Source organism: Mercurialis annua, linkage group LG2 (genome assembly GCF_937616625.2).
Source record: "Mercurialis annua linkage group LG2, ddMerAnnu1.2, whole genome shotgun sequence".
Taxonomy (NCBI): Eukaryota; Viridiplantae; Streptophyta; class Magnoliopsida; order Malpighiales; family Euphorbiaceae; genus Mercurialis; species Mercurialis annua.
This window is the reverse complement of record NC_065571.1, coordinates 6280800-6297793: the sequence shown is the minus strand read 5'-3', so window position 1 is coordinate 6297793 and position 16994 is coordinate 6280800. Positions and strand designations below refer to the sequence as shown.

Here is a 16994-nt window from a genome sequence, read left to right as displayed (position 1 = left end):
ATATTTAATTGAAAATTTAAATTTAATTTTAAAAAAACATAAATAAAAATATTTAGATTAAACAATTAGAAGAATTACTAAAACTAGTAATATTGGGTAATTGATTTTAGAGGTCACTCAACTTACCTAATTTATCAAAATGATCACTGAATTAAAAAACACTATAAAATGATCATCAAACTTTGTTTTTTGTAACACAGGGAAGTCACCATCCCATTTCCGTCATATTTTTGCATAGGTGGACACCGGATTTGTTAAGCTATTGCCACATCATCTGAAAAAATACTGAATTCATCCCTCAACTTTGTAAATAATTTTTAAAATAAAAATTATTAACTTTATTTATATTTTCATCATCTTCTACCTATCTCCACCACGTTCATTCCGCACAACCAGCCGCCACCACCTCTACCCGCCGCCATGCTTAGCCGAAGCCCCCATTTTTCATCTGGGTTGACCCAGACGAAATCTTGCTCACGAAAGAAAAAATTTATTTTGCTCATCAAAGAAAAAGAAAAGGAAAATTCAAGCATGGATCCAATTTTTCACATCCTAAAATCGTATCCTTCTCCATTCTCCGGCTAGCGCGGCTCCATCTAAAGGTGCCAACAGTGACTCTTCCATCGCCGATGACAGTATTCAGTATCGTTCTTCTGACTTCACAGTGGTCTCCGATGTGCTGTACAATATGATTGTGGAGCCACCCGGAATCGGATCTATCCAAGACCCAGTACCGGATCTGTAAAACCCGTAGTTTTTCCAGCCGGAAGAGTGAATGGGCAGTTAATAGAAGGATTATCGTGTGGGTTTATGTTTATTCATCGTGGAGTTGGTATTATGCTTCTGGATTTTGGTTTTGTATGCTTCTGCTGGGATTTCTTCCATTGTTATTGTTTATGTTATGAGTATGCTTTTAATTCGTATCTTGGAGCTCAAATCTCTTTTTTCTTTTAATCTCTTGTTTATTTCTGCAATTTTGGATTGATTAACAATTTAGAGGAAAAACAGTTAATTTATTACTACAATTTTATAGTGCAGGTGGTAGAAGATGGTGGAATTGTTAGGAAAAATTTAATTTCTGTTTGTAAGTTATATGTAAAAATTGAAGGGTGCTAATTGATTTTTTAAGGTGATGTGGCTTGTGATATGTGGTGTAAATAAAGTCCGACTGTCACAGTGGATAAATTTGACCGGAATTAATTAAGTGACTTCCTTGTGTTATAATAAACAAAGTTTGATGATTACTTTGTAGCGTTTTTTAGTTCAGTGATTATTTTGATAAATTGAGTAAGTTGAGTGACCTCCAGAATCAATTACCCAGTAATATTTGATCTCAACTTTTTATTTTAATTTTTTTTTCTTCAGTTTCTCAGCTTGAACAAGAAAAAAAATGTGAATAACAAAAATATCTCAATCAAACCAAAAAATCAAAAGCACCCGCAATCCAAAATACGTTTTTTTTTTAATTTCAATTCTTTTCTAATTATCCTCAAAAGAAAATCATGCTACCCCGACAACAAAAACAACTGATCAATTTTTTTTCTCCACCCAGAAAATAATAATAATTTTGTTAAAAAGATAAAAAATCGTGACTAGATAATAAGAAAGTTAATTAATTTGACAAAGATGATGGAATTTTGGGGAATTTTGAAATAGAAAATTTTTAATAATAATAGGTTATGGTGTATAAGAAAATAGAAAGAGTAGAGTGAGAGAAGATAAAGACAACATGTGTTGATCTCTTAAAATAAAAATAAAAACAAAAACAAGATGACATGTGTAGGGTAAGGATGATTTATGTAGTGCATGTAAAATTTTTTCGTGGTTAGCTCTTTAATGTAATCAATAAATTAGTGTAGGTGAAAGAAATTAAAATACTTAACAGTTTTGTAATATATGATCGAAATTAGTATAATTGTGTAATTTTCTCAAGACTATTAGTATGAGGCTGATAACGATCACTGTCCAAAATCAAGTGTGGATGTGACTCTACATTAAGATACAAGGCCACATGTTCCATTAAAGCATTGGACCGGATCCATTTTGCAAGCTCTTCTCTTCTCTACCACTTGCAATTCATTTGGGCCATTCATGATGGTAAAGCACTAAAGGCACGCTTGGTATCATCATTTTATAATGTAAATATAAGTGTACAACTTTTCTAAAATTAAAGGTTAACGATTCTAAAATTTAATTTGGAAATTGAATAGTAATAGAATGAGAATTATTTAAAAAAAAATGGTATGTTATATCATGTATGAGAATACAATTTAATTATTAAAAATTGCCAACTAAGAGCTGATTTCAATCATGGATCCAAATTTTTGAACTTTGACCTTAATCTCGAATTGAGTCATGAATCTGATTAGAATAGATTCCCGAATCTAATTCGAGTTTTAGTCCCACCCAAATTTGCACTTAAATCGGGATTTGATCCGGATGTTGAGTCTAGAACCGGAGTCACAGTCTTGATTTTGGATCTAAATGTTAATTATATTTTATTAAATTATCTATAAATAAAAGTGTGACTCTTTTTAAAATATTTAAGCATGTTATTTTGAAAGTTGGCATTATGCAGCCTCATTTTTAACTTTTTTGATAATTTAAAGTCTGACGTTGTTATTATCCGATGTCATTTCATTTATTAAAAACACAACAAAAATATTATTTGGTGAAAGAAAAATAGTTTAGATCAAAAAAGTCAAATTAAAAGATCATAATGAAACATCAACTTTTAAATATATAGTGCTTAAATTGCTAAAAAAATAGAAGGGTTATTTAACTAGTTTTGGCGTATTTTTTTTTTTTGAATAAAGGCCATGTTTGGTTCGTGGAATAGAATAGCATGGAATAGAATAGTTATTCCATAAGAAATGAAATAGCCATTCTTTAGTTTTTCAGAGGAGTGTTTATTCCACAAAATCATGGAATAGCAATTCTTTGGAATACCTATTCTATGAACCAAAGCAAAGAATTGTCATTCCATACGGTATAACTATTCCATTCCGCACCTATTTCATGAACCAAACATGGCCAAAGGGTCAACGCACCTTCTGAACTTTGTGACACGGGGTCAACTAATCCAATTTATACTTTTTTGAACAATTAACCCCAAAATTCTTCCTTTTTGGGTCAAATAACTCCATAATTTATATTTTTATTTCAAAAAATAGATTTAGGATAATTAATTCGCAACAATTAGGAAATTATCTATTTACTTTTATGCATCCCTCACCGCCGATTTGTATTTTACGCGTTTTAAAAATAAATTGTAAGGTTATTTGACTCAAAAATGACGAATTTGAGGTTAGTTGGTCAAAAAATATAAATTGGATTAGATAACCCCGTGTCGCTAATTTAGAGGGCGCGTTGACCCTGCGTTCTTTTTCTTTTTGTATTTGTTAAAAAAATCTCCAACAATGTTTCTCCACGATTCTCGTAGCAGTAAAACTATATATTTTGTATTTGCACCAAAATTCTCCACGATTTTGCAGTAAAACTATCATAGCTCTAGCTTTTTATTTTTGATGAAAGTCAAAGCTCTAGCTAGTTAATGAAGATATTTCAAGGTATGCCCAGCTGGTTCGTACTAAGGTGGATTGATGAGGCTGTATAAATCATATATACTCTTCCACACACGTAATAATCTTCTTGCTGTCTTCCTTGACCCAGTCATTACATGGTCGTTCATGGCGGCCAATTCACTCCATATATAAAAACTCCATAGCCATGCAGTATAGCATATCACTCACTATGGCTTCTTTAACTCCATTTCTCATTTTTACACTCTTTATTTCCTTATCTGCATTATCCAATGCTCAAACAACTTCAAAACCCAAAGCCCTACTCCTCCCCATCACCAAGGACGCCTCTACTCTCCAATACCTCACCACTCTCAAGCTCGGAACTCCACTCGTCGATAAAACCTTTGCCATCGACCTCGGAGGCAAGCATTTATGGATGGTCTGCGAATCTGGATATAACTCCTCCACTTACAGGCCCGGTCATTGTGGCTCCGCGGCTTGCTCAGTCACTAAACCTACTTTCCCATGCCTTAGCCTATGCCATAGACCTTCTAATCCTCCTCCTTCCCCTGGTTGCAACAACAATAGTTGCAGAGTCTTAGCCGAAAATCCTTTCTTCGGCGGTGCTCTGGTCATAGAAGTTGCGCTTGATACTATTTCTCTCCGATCCACCGATGGATCCAAATCTGGTCCAGCGGTTTCTGTTCCCAATTTTATCTTTGCCTGTGCTGAAAATCAGGATCTCAACGATATTGCTACCGGTGCTAACGGAATCATTGGTCTCGGAACGAACAGAGTTGGTTTTCCATCACAGCTTTCAGCTCTATTCGGTGGAAGTTTCCGTCGGAAACTCGCAGTTTGCTTGCCGTCCACTTCTAAATCCAACGGAGTAATGTTCTTCGGTGACTCTCCTCATAATTTCTACCCAGGTTACAACACATCAAAAGTCATTGACGTATCGTCAAGATTCATGTTCACCAAACTTTACACCAATTTTCAGCGTACAGCATCGCCTAGGGTCCAAGGAGAACAATTACTAGAGTATTTCGTCAAGATTACATCAATTCTAGTAAACAACAATCCGATTCCGCTGAACACATCGTTGCTCGAGTTCCGCCGGACCGGTATTGGCGGCACAAAAATAACAACAGTAAGTCCTTACACCATTCTTGAATCTTCGATTTATGACTCTCTAGTTAAGGCCTTTGATAAGGAGATATTAAAAACTTCAAAAGTCAAGAAAGTTGAAGCAGTAGCACCGTTTACCGACTGCTATACTAAAGGAAACTTGGGAATGTCAATACTCGGGCTCGGTGTTCCCGACATTAGTATTGTTTTTGAGAACAATAAGGATGCGATTTGGCAAATTTACGGAGCAAATTCAATGGTGGAGATGAGTAATGATGTGGCGTGTCTTGGGTTTTTGAGGGTGGTTTCTGATACAGGGACGGGGTCATCAATAGAAATTGGAGGGCTTCAATTGCAAGACAACCTTGTTCAGTTTGATCTTGCTGCTTCGAGAATGGCATTTACGAATACACTTCTGTTAGAAGAAGTTGAATGTTCTAATTTTAAATTTTGAATTTGATTGCTTGTCTAGCTTGCAGGATAAATGGGTGTATTTCTTTTTATAAGCTCATACGTAAATAAAGGGTACCTACTATTTACTAATGCCCCACCATTTATGATTTTTATGATAATAATATACTATAAATCAGTGTGGTTGATTGCTTAATACACTTCTTACTTAGCTTTGTAAAAAAAATTGGTACTTCCTATTTCCGTTTATCCATTACTGTTCAACTATATATTTAGTAATTTCACTTACTCTGCTCTCTTTGCTCTGCTCTGTATGAGGCATGCCATGAACAAGAAATTATGATGAAACACCTCAGGAAGACAGGAACCATATCGTTCTGATAAAAATTCACTAAGCTTGATAAGTCAAACCCGTTCAATCCAATCGACAAAGATTACAATCCAAGCTAGTATTTTAATTGATGGAATAAGGATGAGCTCGGACTAAAATATGATTAAGATTTGCGTAACGGCCTATCCATGATAAGATAAAATTAAAAATCGAGCTGGAAAATCTCTAAATATATTAATACGACTATGGTTAAATATTTTTACAGTCATCGAACTATAGTTTATAAAATAGTGGTTAAATTATTTAAATTTTAAAACTATCATTGAACTATTATGTTTTTACAAAATGAATACCTAACTATAAAAATTACAAAACATTTATCAAACAATAGTGTTCTTATAAATCACCGAAGTATTATAACAAAAAAAAAACAATAACTGTTTTGCAATTGTTTTTACAATTCAATAGCAATTATATATAAAAAAATTATAGTTCGGTAACCGCAAAAATATTTAATTCAAAATATATATGAATTGCCTCACTAATTTTATTCAATGAAGGATAAATTCCATACAAATTACAGTCCATTATACACATATAATCCACGATGATCATAGTTAAAACAAGAACCTCGGATCATTTATTTTTACACAAATATATTTATAATAATATCCAACACGATAAAAAAAAATCACTTAGACTTAAGTATTGATCTTGGAACAGGTTGTGTTTTTGCCAAGAAGAGAAGAGCTGAATCCAAGTCTGGAAGAAGCAAGATCAAACTGTAGAAAATTATCCTCTATTTGATGGCCGCCGATGACGACGGACGTAGTAGGGTTTTCTCCACCGTCCAAAACTCCCAAACACATAACCAAACTACTCATCTTCACCATAGAGTTTCCTCCCCAAATTCTCCAGTTTACATTGCCCAGAACAAGATCAATCACCGGCACATCGGGTCCGAATCCGTTGTTATCAATTACAATGGACTGAAAGCAAGCTTCAAATGGCCCTACAGGTGGTGGTTCTACGTGAGGGATAAATTTCTTATCCATCTCCTTCACAAAAGCTTTCACAACGGCTTTATAAATAGAACTCTGCAATACCGTATAAGGATTAACGGTGCTGATCTTGGTTCCTCCCTTGCCTTCGCTATCGATTGACAGTAGAGTCTTGTTGAATTTGACTTCTTTTCCGGCGATTTTAATGGACTGAACTCCGATGAAGTACTCCACCGATGCTTCGCCGAGGAAAGAAGACCCGGCTGTGCTTACAGGGTTTTTGAGAAGTGGGGTATAGGTAAGAGCATTTTTCGGAATAGATGGGCCATTGCCGAAAAATACTGCACCGTCGGGTTTCGTTGAATTACTCAAGCAAACGGAGAATTTCTTCGGGAGGGCGAAATCACCGGAGAATTGAGCAGGAAGAGAAATATTACTATTTCCCAACCCAGCCAATCCTGTAACTCCGTCAGCAAGATTCTCCAACAGGAACGTCGAACCGCAAACAAAAGGAAAATCAGGAACCGAAACGGACCTGTCAGGTTTTTTACCATTAAAAGACTGAAGAGAAACAACATCCTGACCGATCTGACCACCGGTACTGAGCCGTAACACAGGGTTTTCCGGTGAATGGGCACACGTGTTATTGTGGCAACCCGGTTTCGGAGCTGAATTACACTCAGTAGCACAAGCCATTGAATTAGCAAGTGCACAAAGCTTCGAGTCGCAACTCACAGGCTTATACGTAGACGAAACATAGCCTTGGTCGCAATCAACCCACATGAATCTTGCGCCAAGATCCAATAATAACTTAACCGGAACCAGAGGGGTTCTTTGTTTTAATTCAGTGACATACTGGTTAGTGCATTTGTCTTTGTAGACGGGAAGCACGAGTCCTTTAGGACGAAACGGAACCGTTTTAGCTGAAGAAAGAGAGATGCAGAAGAGAAGCAGAGAAGAAATGAAAAGGAAATTATTAAGTGAAGAAGCCATTGTTGTTGATGTGATTATAACTTGAAAAATGGTGTATTTATAGGCAGATTAATTTCTATATCTGTATGTTTGTTGTTTCCATCACATTTCCATTAGTGTCATTAGAATATTATATACTGTATATCTGGTTTTGGCAAGACATGTTGATTGATATATTTTAATAATATGTGGGTCAAATGATTGGATAATTTGATTGTTTTAGCATGTTATAGCAGACGTGGCGGCGAGTTTCGTCAAGAATGACGACTATCATTGCCAGCTTTACAAAATTCTTAATTGACTGACCTTTTTCATTAGCAATTTGAAAAAAATATAAAAATGATCCTAATATTTATTTTTCCATACTGAATTTATTTTTCTTTTGATTTTATAATAACCATAATTAAATAATTAACTTAATTTTATTAATAATATCTTTAAAAATAATAAGATATAAATTTAAATAATAATATATTAATCAAATACAGTATTTTAATTTTGTAGTTCAATCAAACTAAAAGATAGGTATTCCTACTAATTTGGAGACAATTTAATTATTTTTTACATACTAAAAATTAAATTGGAGATAATTTAGCTACCTATTTTAATTAGGACTTTAATTATAATAGTGATTAAATAAATAACTAATTAGTTAATGATTATAAAACCTTTATTTAGTAGTAAACTGGAAAGGATTATTCAGTAAATTTGCTTGTCCCCCCTCCTCCCCCATCCGTGCTTTTATATATAGTATAGATATAGATTAGTAATAATTGGATGTTTCTGTTACAAAATATGAAACAGCATTCTTTATTGGATACAAAATTCTAATTTAACAAAATATTACAACAAAAATAAATTTAATGGCAAATATATCATTTGACAAATCCAAACCTAAATCTAAACCTGCTAATTAGGTGGTATGATTTAGTGGTGGCTGTTTCCCATGAGTTGTAGGTTTTAAGTTCAAATCTCCACACTCACACTTAATAGACATATAAAACCCCACTAATAATATGATAGCATTAAATTTTTAACTATTAACACCTGTGATTCTAGTAGTCGATTTACATTTAAGATATAAAAAAAAATCTACACCTTCTAGTGAATGTCGGCCTATTTTAAATGTCTAACAATCTAGACTATAAAGAGTAAAGAAAACCACACCATCTCTCTCACATCTCAACTCAATTCTCTCCCTTTCAAACATACATTTTCATTCCCTGATCAACATTTTTATTCTATTTTGTTTTTTTTCCGTAAAATAAAAATATGATAATATATATTTCTTCAAATCCTTTTGAAAATTTCCCCATTCTTTTATTTCAATTTATGTCCCCTTTGACCTTTTTTTTTTTCAAAAAACATTCATTCAATCAAAATGTATTTTATTTATTTTTTGTTAATGAATTTTGAATTTACACTATAGTCTATACATATAAAAATACAACATTACATGATTTAATTTTATTGAATTTTCTTTTGAATAAAGTGTCTATTAATAATAATTAAATTAAATGATTTAATTCCATATAAAATCACGATCGTTAAACGTTTTTTATTTTAATCACGTTCTTTAAAAAGTGTCATATAAATTCACCATCTTTTATTTTTTTACAAATATATCACCGATAAAAAAATATGCGTCTTGCTCCTTTCAATTAAATGTTCTAATATAACTAATATTTAAAATAAAAAAATACTTTCTTCTTCCTTTTTTTTTGTTGATTATGGTTGTCGAGACAACAAAAATACACAGAATTTTCACATCGTTGATAGATTTGCAAAAATATAATTGGTGGTTAATTTATATGACACTAATTAAAAGACGTGATTAAGGCCTCGTTTGGTTCGTTTTATAGCAATTCCCGGAAAGTTAATTTCCTGGAAAGTATAGTTCCTGTGAAGTTAACTTCTCAGCAAGTTGATAAATATTGTTTTTTTGATTTTTACTTCCCGGAAAGTACGAAACTAATTTATTTGTAGAAGTTTCTTAATTAATTAATTGTAAACTTTTCTTTTGATAATTAATTGTAAACTTATTTAACTGATTAAGCGATTGCTAGGTTGGAAGTAATCCTTTGCTTATACGGAATGTTTTAATTTGTTTGATTTCATCCTCTAAGAAATAAATGTGTTCACTGAAATCAAATGACAAAACTACAAGCAATCACTAAAAGTCTGAAACTAATGGCAGGAGGAGAGATGTGCTCAATATAGTAGTATTAAAGTAAAAGGCAAAATGTCTTGTTTTATCCAAAATCTCAATTATTTTTAATATTTGAGTCCGTTAATTTATAAATTAAAATAAATATATTCAATTTTCAATTCAGTTATAATTTTAAAACATTATTTTCATTTTTAAATCTATATATCTCTTTCTGAATTGAAATTAAATATCAAATTTATAAATAATCATCCATACAATTAAAAATTTATAAAATTAAATTTTTAAATTGGTATAATTAGAGATTTAAATTGATATAATTAGAGATTTAAATATATAACTATATATATATATATATTTATAAAATAAACAAATTAGTTTATCCAAATTATTTTAAAATAATATATTTAATAAGATATAAAAAAGTTAAATATTTAAAAAATTATTGTACCAAATATTTAGTGTTGCCAACTCCTAAAGATGTACGTATGTACCTGTAATGTTTCTCAATAAAGAACACGATAAGGTTTTCGTCCAGCTGGATTTGTTTGTGGCCAAAAGCCAAATGCTGAAATTGACAAGTTAGACTTTTAGATGTTGATGTTGCCAAATGGAGTATTTACGTGGCCAACATAGGTGGCGGTGGAGAGAGGGAAGCTTGGATCGTGAGAAATTAAATTTTTTAGAAATATAGTAATCATTTAATACAATCACTTACGGAGGTGAATTTTTATGTTAAAAAAAAAGCCGAAATATATATATATAAAAAAAATATACAGTAGACCCTCTAATAATTAATACTCAATAAATTAATAATTCTAATAATTAATAAATTTTTAATCCACCATTTATATTGATTATTAGAGGGTTGGCTGTATATGATGATTTTATTAGACTATCTCCAACCCAAATCATCAAATTTTTATCACCAAATATTAAGTTGGTGATTTGTCATCAAATTCACTTCAACCCACAATCACCTTTTCCTACACCAAAAAGAATATTCTTTTTATCTTAAAACCCGGATTGCCTGGACCAAACTCACATGCCTCTAGTTCCGGAGTTTGAGTGTATCTCGAAGCTCGGGTTGTCTATGCCGAGCTTTCATGTCTCTAGTCAAGAAGCTCGGACAGGATCTTCGATCCGACCTTGTCAAAAGCACGCGTCTCGGATGATGCTCGAATGTTCATCGATTCGGTGACCCCCTAGGTCGCGTGGTCTATGATCTAGGAGATGGTCGGAAGTCGACACCAGGTCGTTAAAATGCTTGATTTAGCGATGTTCGTTCTTGCCGAGGTTGCTTCGCCCTTACTAAATGTACTACATTATCAAGGAGCAAACAAAAATCACACGAAAAGAGAGAGCATGCAAAAGTTGGAATAAAAAGAGAAGGTAGATTTAATAGAAACCGAAGAGGGAAACCCAAACGGCACCTCATTTAATGTGCATAATAAGTGAAATTAGTGAAGGACAAGAATAATATGACACGCGGCCTGAACTATGCGCCATGTGTCAAGCAAACTTCTTTCACCGCCAAAAGAAAAAACAACTTTTCCAAAAATCACGATAACCGGCATAAAATTAACCCGAGATAAAATAAAAACCGCCAGATATAAACATCCGGCAAAAAAGGGGGACTTGTTATAACAATATAGATGAAACAACTATAAAGGACGAATATAAAATCCAAAATCTACCAGGCCTATACATAACCGAGTATACTACATAACCTAGTATATCACACAACCAAGTATACCACGTAAACCAGGTATATACAGACATTAACCGAGTATAAATAGGGGCGAGTAAAGACCGAGCATAATATACGAACAAGGATTCATATAAATTAATTAGTTGTTTGTTTGCATTTAAATCTAAACATTTTATGTTTGTAGCAATTCAATCCTATTTTTTAAAATGTCGCATCGCATAATTAATCTTTCATGTTTTACGTTGTGTAGTCTATAACTGTTTTTCACTAAAAATAAAGAAAATGTGTAAACAAAATGATATTGCATTATATAAAATGACATCACAAAATGGTAATACGTATATAATACTAAAAATTGAAGATTGAAATGTGCACTGTGATATTTTAAAATATGGGATTAAATCATTATAAATGTACAATATTAAATTTAATATGTAAATAATCCAAAGTTTGAAACTCACGATGGTACTCTACTACTAAATTTTTTTCATAATAATAAATTTAAGTAATTAATCTGTTCGAGTGAATGAGTTTCTTTATAGGTAATGTATAGGTGGCAGTGGATTTCGTCATGGATGGCGACTGTTTGCTCTTATAAATACTAAAATCATTGACTTTGACCTTTCTTAATGTCCTTGATCAGGATCATTTGCTGGATTTTGATCTGATCCTTTGAAATCTTTCGCTGGTTTTAATATATCTTGACTAAATCAATGGCCACAAATTATCTGTGTATGAAAGATCACCGACACTTTCAATTTCAATGGATTATCAAGTACTCCCTCCATTCTGAAATAGTTGTCGTTTTAGCCATTTTCACACAAATTAAGAAATCAATAAATATGTCTAAAATTATTAGTATTTTTACTAAATTAGCCCTTCTTAAAATTTGTTAACATTAATTAGTATGACTCTTTATTTGTATTTTTGTATTCTTTCAATGAATTAATGAGGGATAAATGTGGAAAAAAAGCAATAAATGCTTTTTTGGTATTCTAAACTGACAAGTATTATGAAACAAAAAAATCTCCATAAAGCGACAACTAATTCAGAATAGAGGGAGTATTTCTTATTATTTTATTAATATAAAAATGGAATAAGGGATCAAGGAAGTTGATTGCTTGCTAGTCTATTTTATTCATAGGTACGTGTAAGCAATAAAATTGAAAAGAATTATTGTTCGTATTTATCATAAAGGTGATAAAATAGATAAATATAGTTTATGAATATTTGATTCAAAAATTTCACGATACTTATAAAATAAAAATAACAGTTTCACTATTTATGAAGATTGCTTGTTATTAGGATGGTCACGTCTCAATAACTGATAGTTCCAATTCTGAACCGGCAATTCTTTTCTTTTTGTAAGATAAACTTTAGTGAGATAAATGAAAATCGAATACAGCAAAGAATAGTCGGATATATAGGATAACATAAATGAATATACAAGAAACTAGATTTCACTCCTTGTTCTAAATCATGAGCTTGTATGTTTGATGATCGGTACTTAATATATTGAAAACGATAGGATTCGAAGTGAGATTGAGAGATGCTTAATGTCGTGATAAATACTCGAACAAAAAAATTCAATATATCATAAGTGTTTTTTGAGATACGTTAGGGTGGAAATTGGACGAATAAAATTTCACCACGTAATATGGGTTAAAAAAGTTAGATTAAAAAGGTGGGATATAAAATATACTTATTGTGTTGTTAAATTGATTTTGTTATTGATTTTATAGTGTACATGTCACATATCTTCTGTGATATTTATAATCTATATCTATACACCATTCGTGGACAAAAATACCCTATCCATAATTAATAGACTTTTCTTATTAGAAATCTTTTCTAATTCTAATCAACCACTGACATTTTCATGGAAATAAAAATTATCTACATATCTTCTTAACTTTTCTAATCCTAATCAAATATATAATATTGCAATTTATGAATAACATCGACTTTTTTATACGCATTAGTTTATTATATAATTAATTCAATTTTTTTCTACATTTAAATAATCTCAAATATGAATTACGATAAATTTTAAAAAGATAAAATCACGTGCAAAAAATTTCAATATGAGAATTTTAAAATCACGCTCAACAATTTCAAATATAAATAATAAATTATTGATTTTTTATATTTATTATTATAAATAATATATCAACAGATCATATTGCAAATACAATATTAATTAATCATTCATATCACACCTAAAATATAAGTAGATAAATTAAGCATATAATTTTAAATAATAATATCAAATAGGTTCATGAACATACCTATTTTAAATTTTGGAGGTTGCAGAAAATAGATCTTAAAAATTTTATGCAACTAATACATTTTATGTTTTAACGTCTTTTTATGGTCATGTGTATTAGTTTATTTATATTATTAATTTAATTTTATATTTTTTTAATTTTATATTTATATAGTTTCAAATAAAAATAATGATAAATATAAAAAAACGCATTCAACTATCTCAAATATGAAATCACGATTTATATATATATATATATATATATATATATATAAAGTAATTATTGGAAATAAAAGCCAACGAAAATTGAAAATAACAAATAAAGATGGTGGAGGAGGTGGTTTTCCGGCCAAAAGGCCAAAAAACCACCCCCTCAAAGCTATAAGTGTTGGGTTGTACGTAGTTTAAAGAGAAGGGAGAGATTTTTTCAGAGAAAAACTCTAAATAATTATAGAATTAGAGTACTAACTAAAATAAACTAATAATACTATAGTATTATTATTAATATAATTATTAGAATTAGAGTAATAACTAAAATAAACTACTCATAATATTATATCAAGATAATTGTTTAGAATAATAAATGAAATAGACTACTTTGAATATATAATAATTGTTATTTTAATTATTGTTTAATTGTTTAAAATTCTGATTAATTATATTTAATATTTTCTATAAATAAGATAAACTATTCCTAATTAACTATTATTTTAATTATTGTTTTATATTGTATATTTAAGTACAATTTATATTTATAGAATAATTAGTAAACAAACATAAACACAATTTTTCTAATTCATAATGAATATAATTATTTGATGAGTCATACTATGAGCCACATATGAAACACGTAAAATATAGCTAGTTGAAATAAAAACTCTAAATCTGTAACAACAGGCAAATTTATTAAAAAAGAGTGATGTTGTATAATCCTTTTTTAACTCATTTTATTTAACCTATCTGACGTATCAATAAAATAGTTGATAAATTAAAAATTGCTTTTGAAATATGCACTTTTAAAGAGGAATTAAACGAACAAAATACTGTCATATAAGAAGTGACAGTTATATTGGTCAAAAATGGTGGGCTAAGTTGCATTTTCCATTAAAAAATAATTGAAAACAACTGCTCTGTTAATTAGAACTTAGGATCACCGTTTACTTAGTATGAAATTTAATTTTATTATTGAAGGGCCAGCATAAGTAATGTTGCATGACCATTTATTCAATCAATACACATATAAACTCAATTATTACAAATAAACAATAACAATAATACAAACAAAAACATTTTCGAAAATCCCCTAATTAAGCTTTAGAGGTAAAATCAAAGTTGGCACAAGTTGTTTGTCTACCAAACAACAAAGAACTGAAACCAAGTCTTGAACTAGCAAGATCAAACTGCAAAAGATTATTCTCCAATTGATGCCCACCGATCACAATCGAAGTCCTCGGATTTGCACCTCCATCAACAAATCCCAGGCATAAAACGTCGTCGTTTACTTCCACCATTGAATTAGCACCAAAAATCCTCCAGATAACATTGTTAGGCAGCACAAGCTCAATAGTGGGCACACCTGGCCCTAGGCGAGTGCTAGTAATCTTACTCGCGTCAAAACAAGCCTTAAATGGAGCTACAGAAGCCACTCTCGGCACATCGGCAAGTTCCTTGACGAAAGCGTTAATGACAGCGTTAAAGATTGAAGTTTCCATGACGGTGTAAGGATTCACAGTGCTGAACTTTGTCCCGCCGAAACCTGTCTTAGTGTTGATGGACAGCAATGTGGTGTTGACCGGAACCGATTTTCCGTTTATGTTTATCGACTTAACTCCGATGAAATAATCGGAAGAAGGATCACCTTGAACAAAAGCAGCTGCTGTGCTTACTGGGTTGAGGATTAACGGAGTGTACGTAAGAATTTTCGAGACGTCGACGTTTGGTTGAATTATATAAGGTTCATTGCCGAAAAATATTACACCTTTAGATGAGCTTAAACAGATAGCAAACTTTCTGTTGAAGCTAAAAGAAGCGGCAAATTGAGAAGGAAGCGAAACCCTAGTTCTTCCCAAACCGGACATGCCTTGAGTACTAGACGGCAGACCGTTTAAGATAAACGAAGGGGCGCAGGTAAACAGTAAGTTCGAGACTGAAACAACTCTACCGGGGTTTGATCCGTCAGTAGATTGTAGTGAAACTACATCCTGACCGAGTTCACCGTCGGTGCCGACATTTGTGACTGTGTTATCAGCAAGTAAAGCGCATGTATTGTTGTTGCAGCCTGGTCTCGGGGTACCAAAACATGCGGTGGTACAGCCGTTTGCGTTAGCTAGATTGCATTGGGCGGAGTTGCAACGTGCCGGTTTGTAAGTGGAGGAGACGTAGTTGCCGCAGTCGACCCAGAGATAGAGACCGCCGAGGTCGAGAACTGTGTTGACGGAGACTAGAGGGGTTCTTTGGTTGAATTGGGTGAAGTATAAAAGTGATGAAGTGTCTTTTGTTACGGGGAGAACTAGGGCTTTTGGCCGGAATGATGTGTCGGCGAGAGAAGGTGAAATGAGGACGAGGAGAAATGAAGAGAAGATGATGAGATTACGGGGGAGAGTCATTTTGATGATGGTTGTGTTGTTTTGGGATATGGATAAGAAATGAGATTTGGAGGGTATTTATAGTAGAAATGTTGAGAGATTGTAGTGACATGAATATTTTGGATTTGTTTATAGGTGGCTTATTGATGCAATATTGAAAATTGACCGACGACTTTAGGAAAACTATTATTTAATTGATTTGGCTTTTAACTATAATATTGGCAAAAGATAATTACTCTTTAGTCTATTTTTTTTTAAAAAAGTACTTTTTATTGGCTTTTTATTTAAAGTTATTTAATTTTAATTTATTATTCTTCCGCTGAAATTTTCATGAAATCTGTTTAAAAACAATGATGTGAAATTGGAATACTATACATCACCTCTTAATTAACAAAATATCCATATCGCATTCGTGATGTGATACTAGTATTCGAATTTATTAGCTTTTTTTAATTAAATTTTATCCATAGATGATCAGCAAATTAAAAGGCTAAGTTTAATGAAATAAATCAATATCAAGTGTTTTTTTTAAATTAAATAAAATTTTATACTATTTTTTAATGTCTTATTTTCTCTTAATTTCATTTGAAAAGTTTAAAATTATTTTTCTAATATATTAGTTTTATATAATTCGATAAAGATTACCAAATTTCAGTTATTAATATTTAAATCAAGCGGAGCTAGAAAACCTTCTGTCCGTAGCTCAATTTGCGCCACATTACTTTTATATCAAGCAATGAGCATTTGTGATAGGAAATTTTTTTGTTAAGTATTATTTATATATTTTATTATTCAATTTTCTGACATGGCACAAGGTGTTATATAATTATCTTTATTTGAATTTAATTTAAAGATGGTAGTAATTATTTCTACTTATAATAACTAAAGAAATCAATAA

At 31.4% G+C, this 16994-nt stretch overlaps 3 protein-coding genes and 1 pseudogene across 3 annotated transcripts; 2 read left to right on the top strand and 2 right to left on the bottom strand.

The window, feature by feature from the left end:
* The first annotated feature begins 142 nt into the window (after window positions 1–142).
* On the top strand, window positions 143–1236 carry LOC126667247 (uncharacterized; annotated as a pseudogene).
* Window positions 1237–3753: 2517 nt separating this feature from the next.
* On the top strand, window positions 3754–5106 carry LOC126670368 (probable aspartic proteinase GIP2). Its single transcript, XM_050364077.2, has one exon. It carries the CDS (start codon window positions 3754–3756, stop codon window positions 5104–5106), a length of 1353 nt encoding a protein of 450 aa, XP_050220034.2.
* An 813-nt stretch (window positions 5107–5919) lies between these two features.
* Window positions 5920–7469, bottom strand: LOC126666688 (probable aspartic proteinase GIP2). The gene has a single exon (XM_050359527.2). The coding sequence runs from the start codon at window positions 7386–7388 to the stop codon at window positions 6096–6098; it is 1293 nt and encodes a 430-aa protein (XP_050215484.1). The 5' UTR covers window positions 7389–7469; the 3' UTR covers window positions 5920–6095.
* A 7198-nt stretch (window positions 7470–14667) lies between these two features.
* Window positions 14668–16154, bottom strand: LOC126666601 (probable aspartic proteinase GIP2). Its single transcript, XM_050359418.2, has one exon. It carries the CDS (start codon window positions 16115–16117, stop codon window positions 14819–14821), a length of 1299 nt encoding a protein of 432 aa, XP_050215375.1. The 5' UTR covers window positions 16118–16154; the 3' UTR covers window positions 14668–14818.
* Between the last annotated feature and the right edge of the window lie 840 nt (window positions 16155–16994).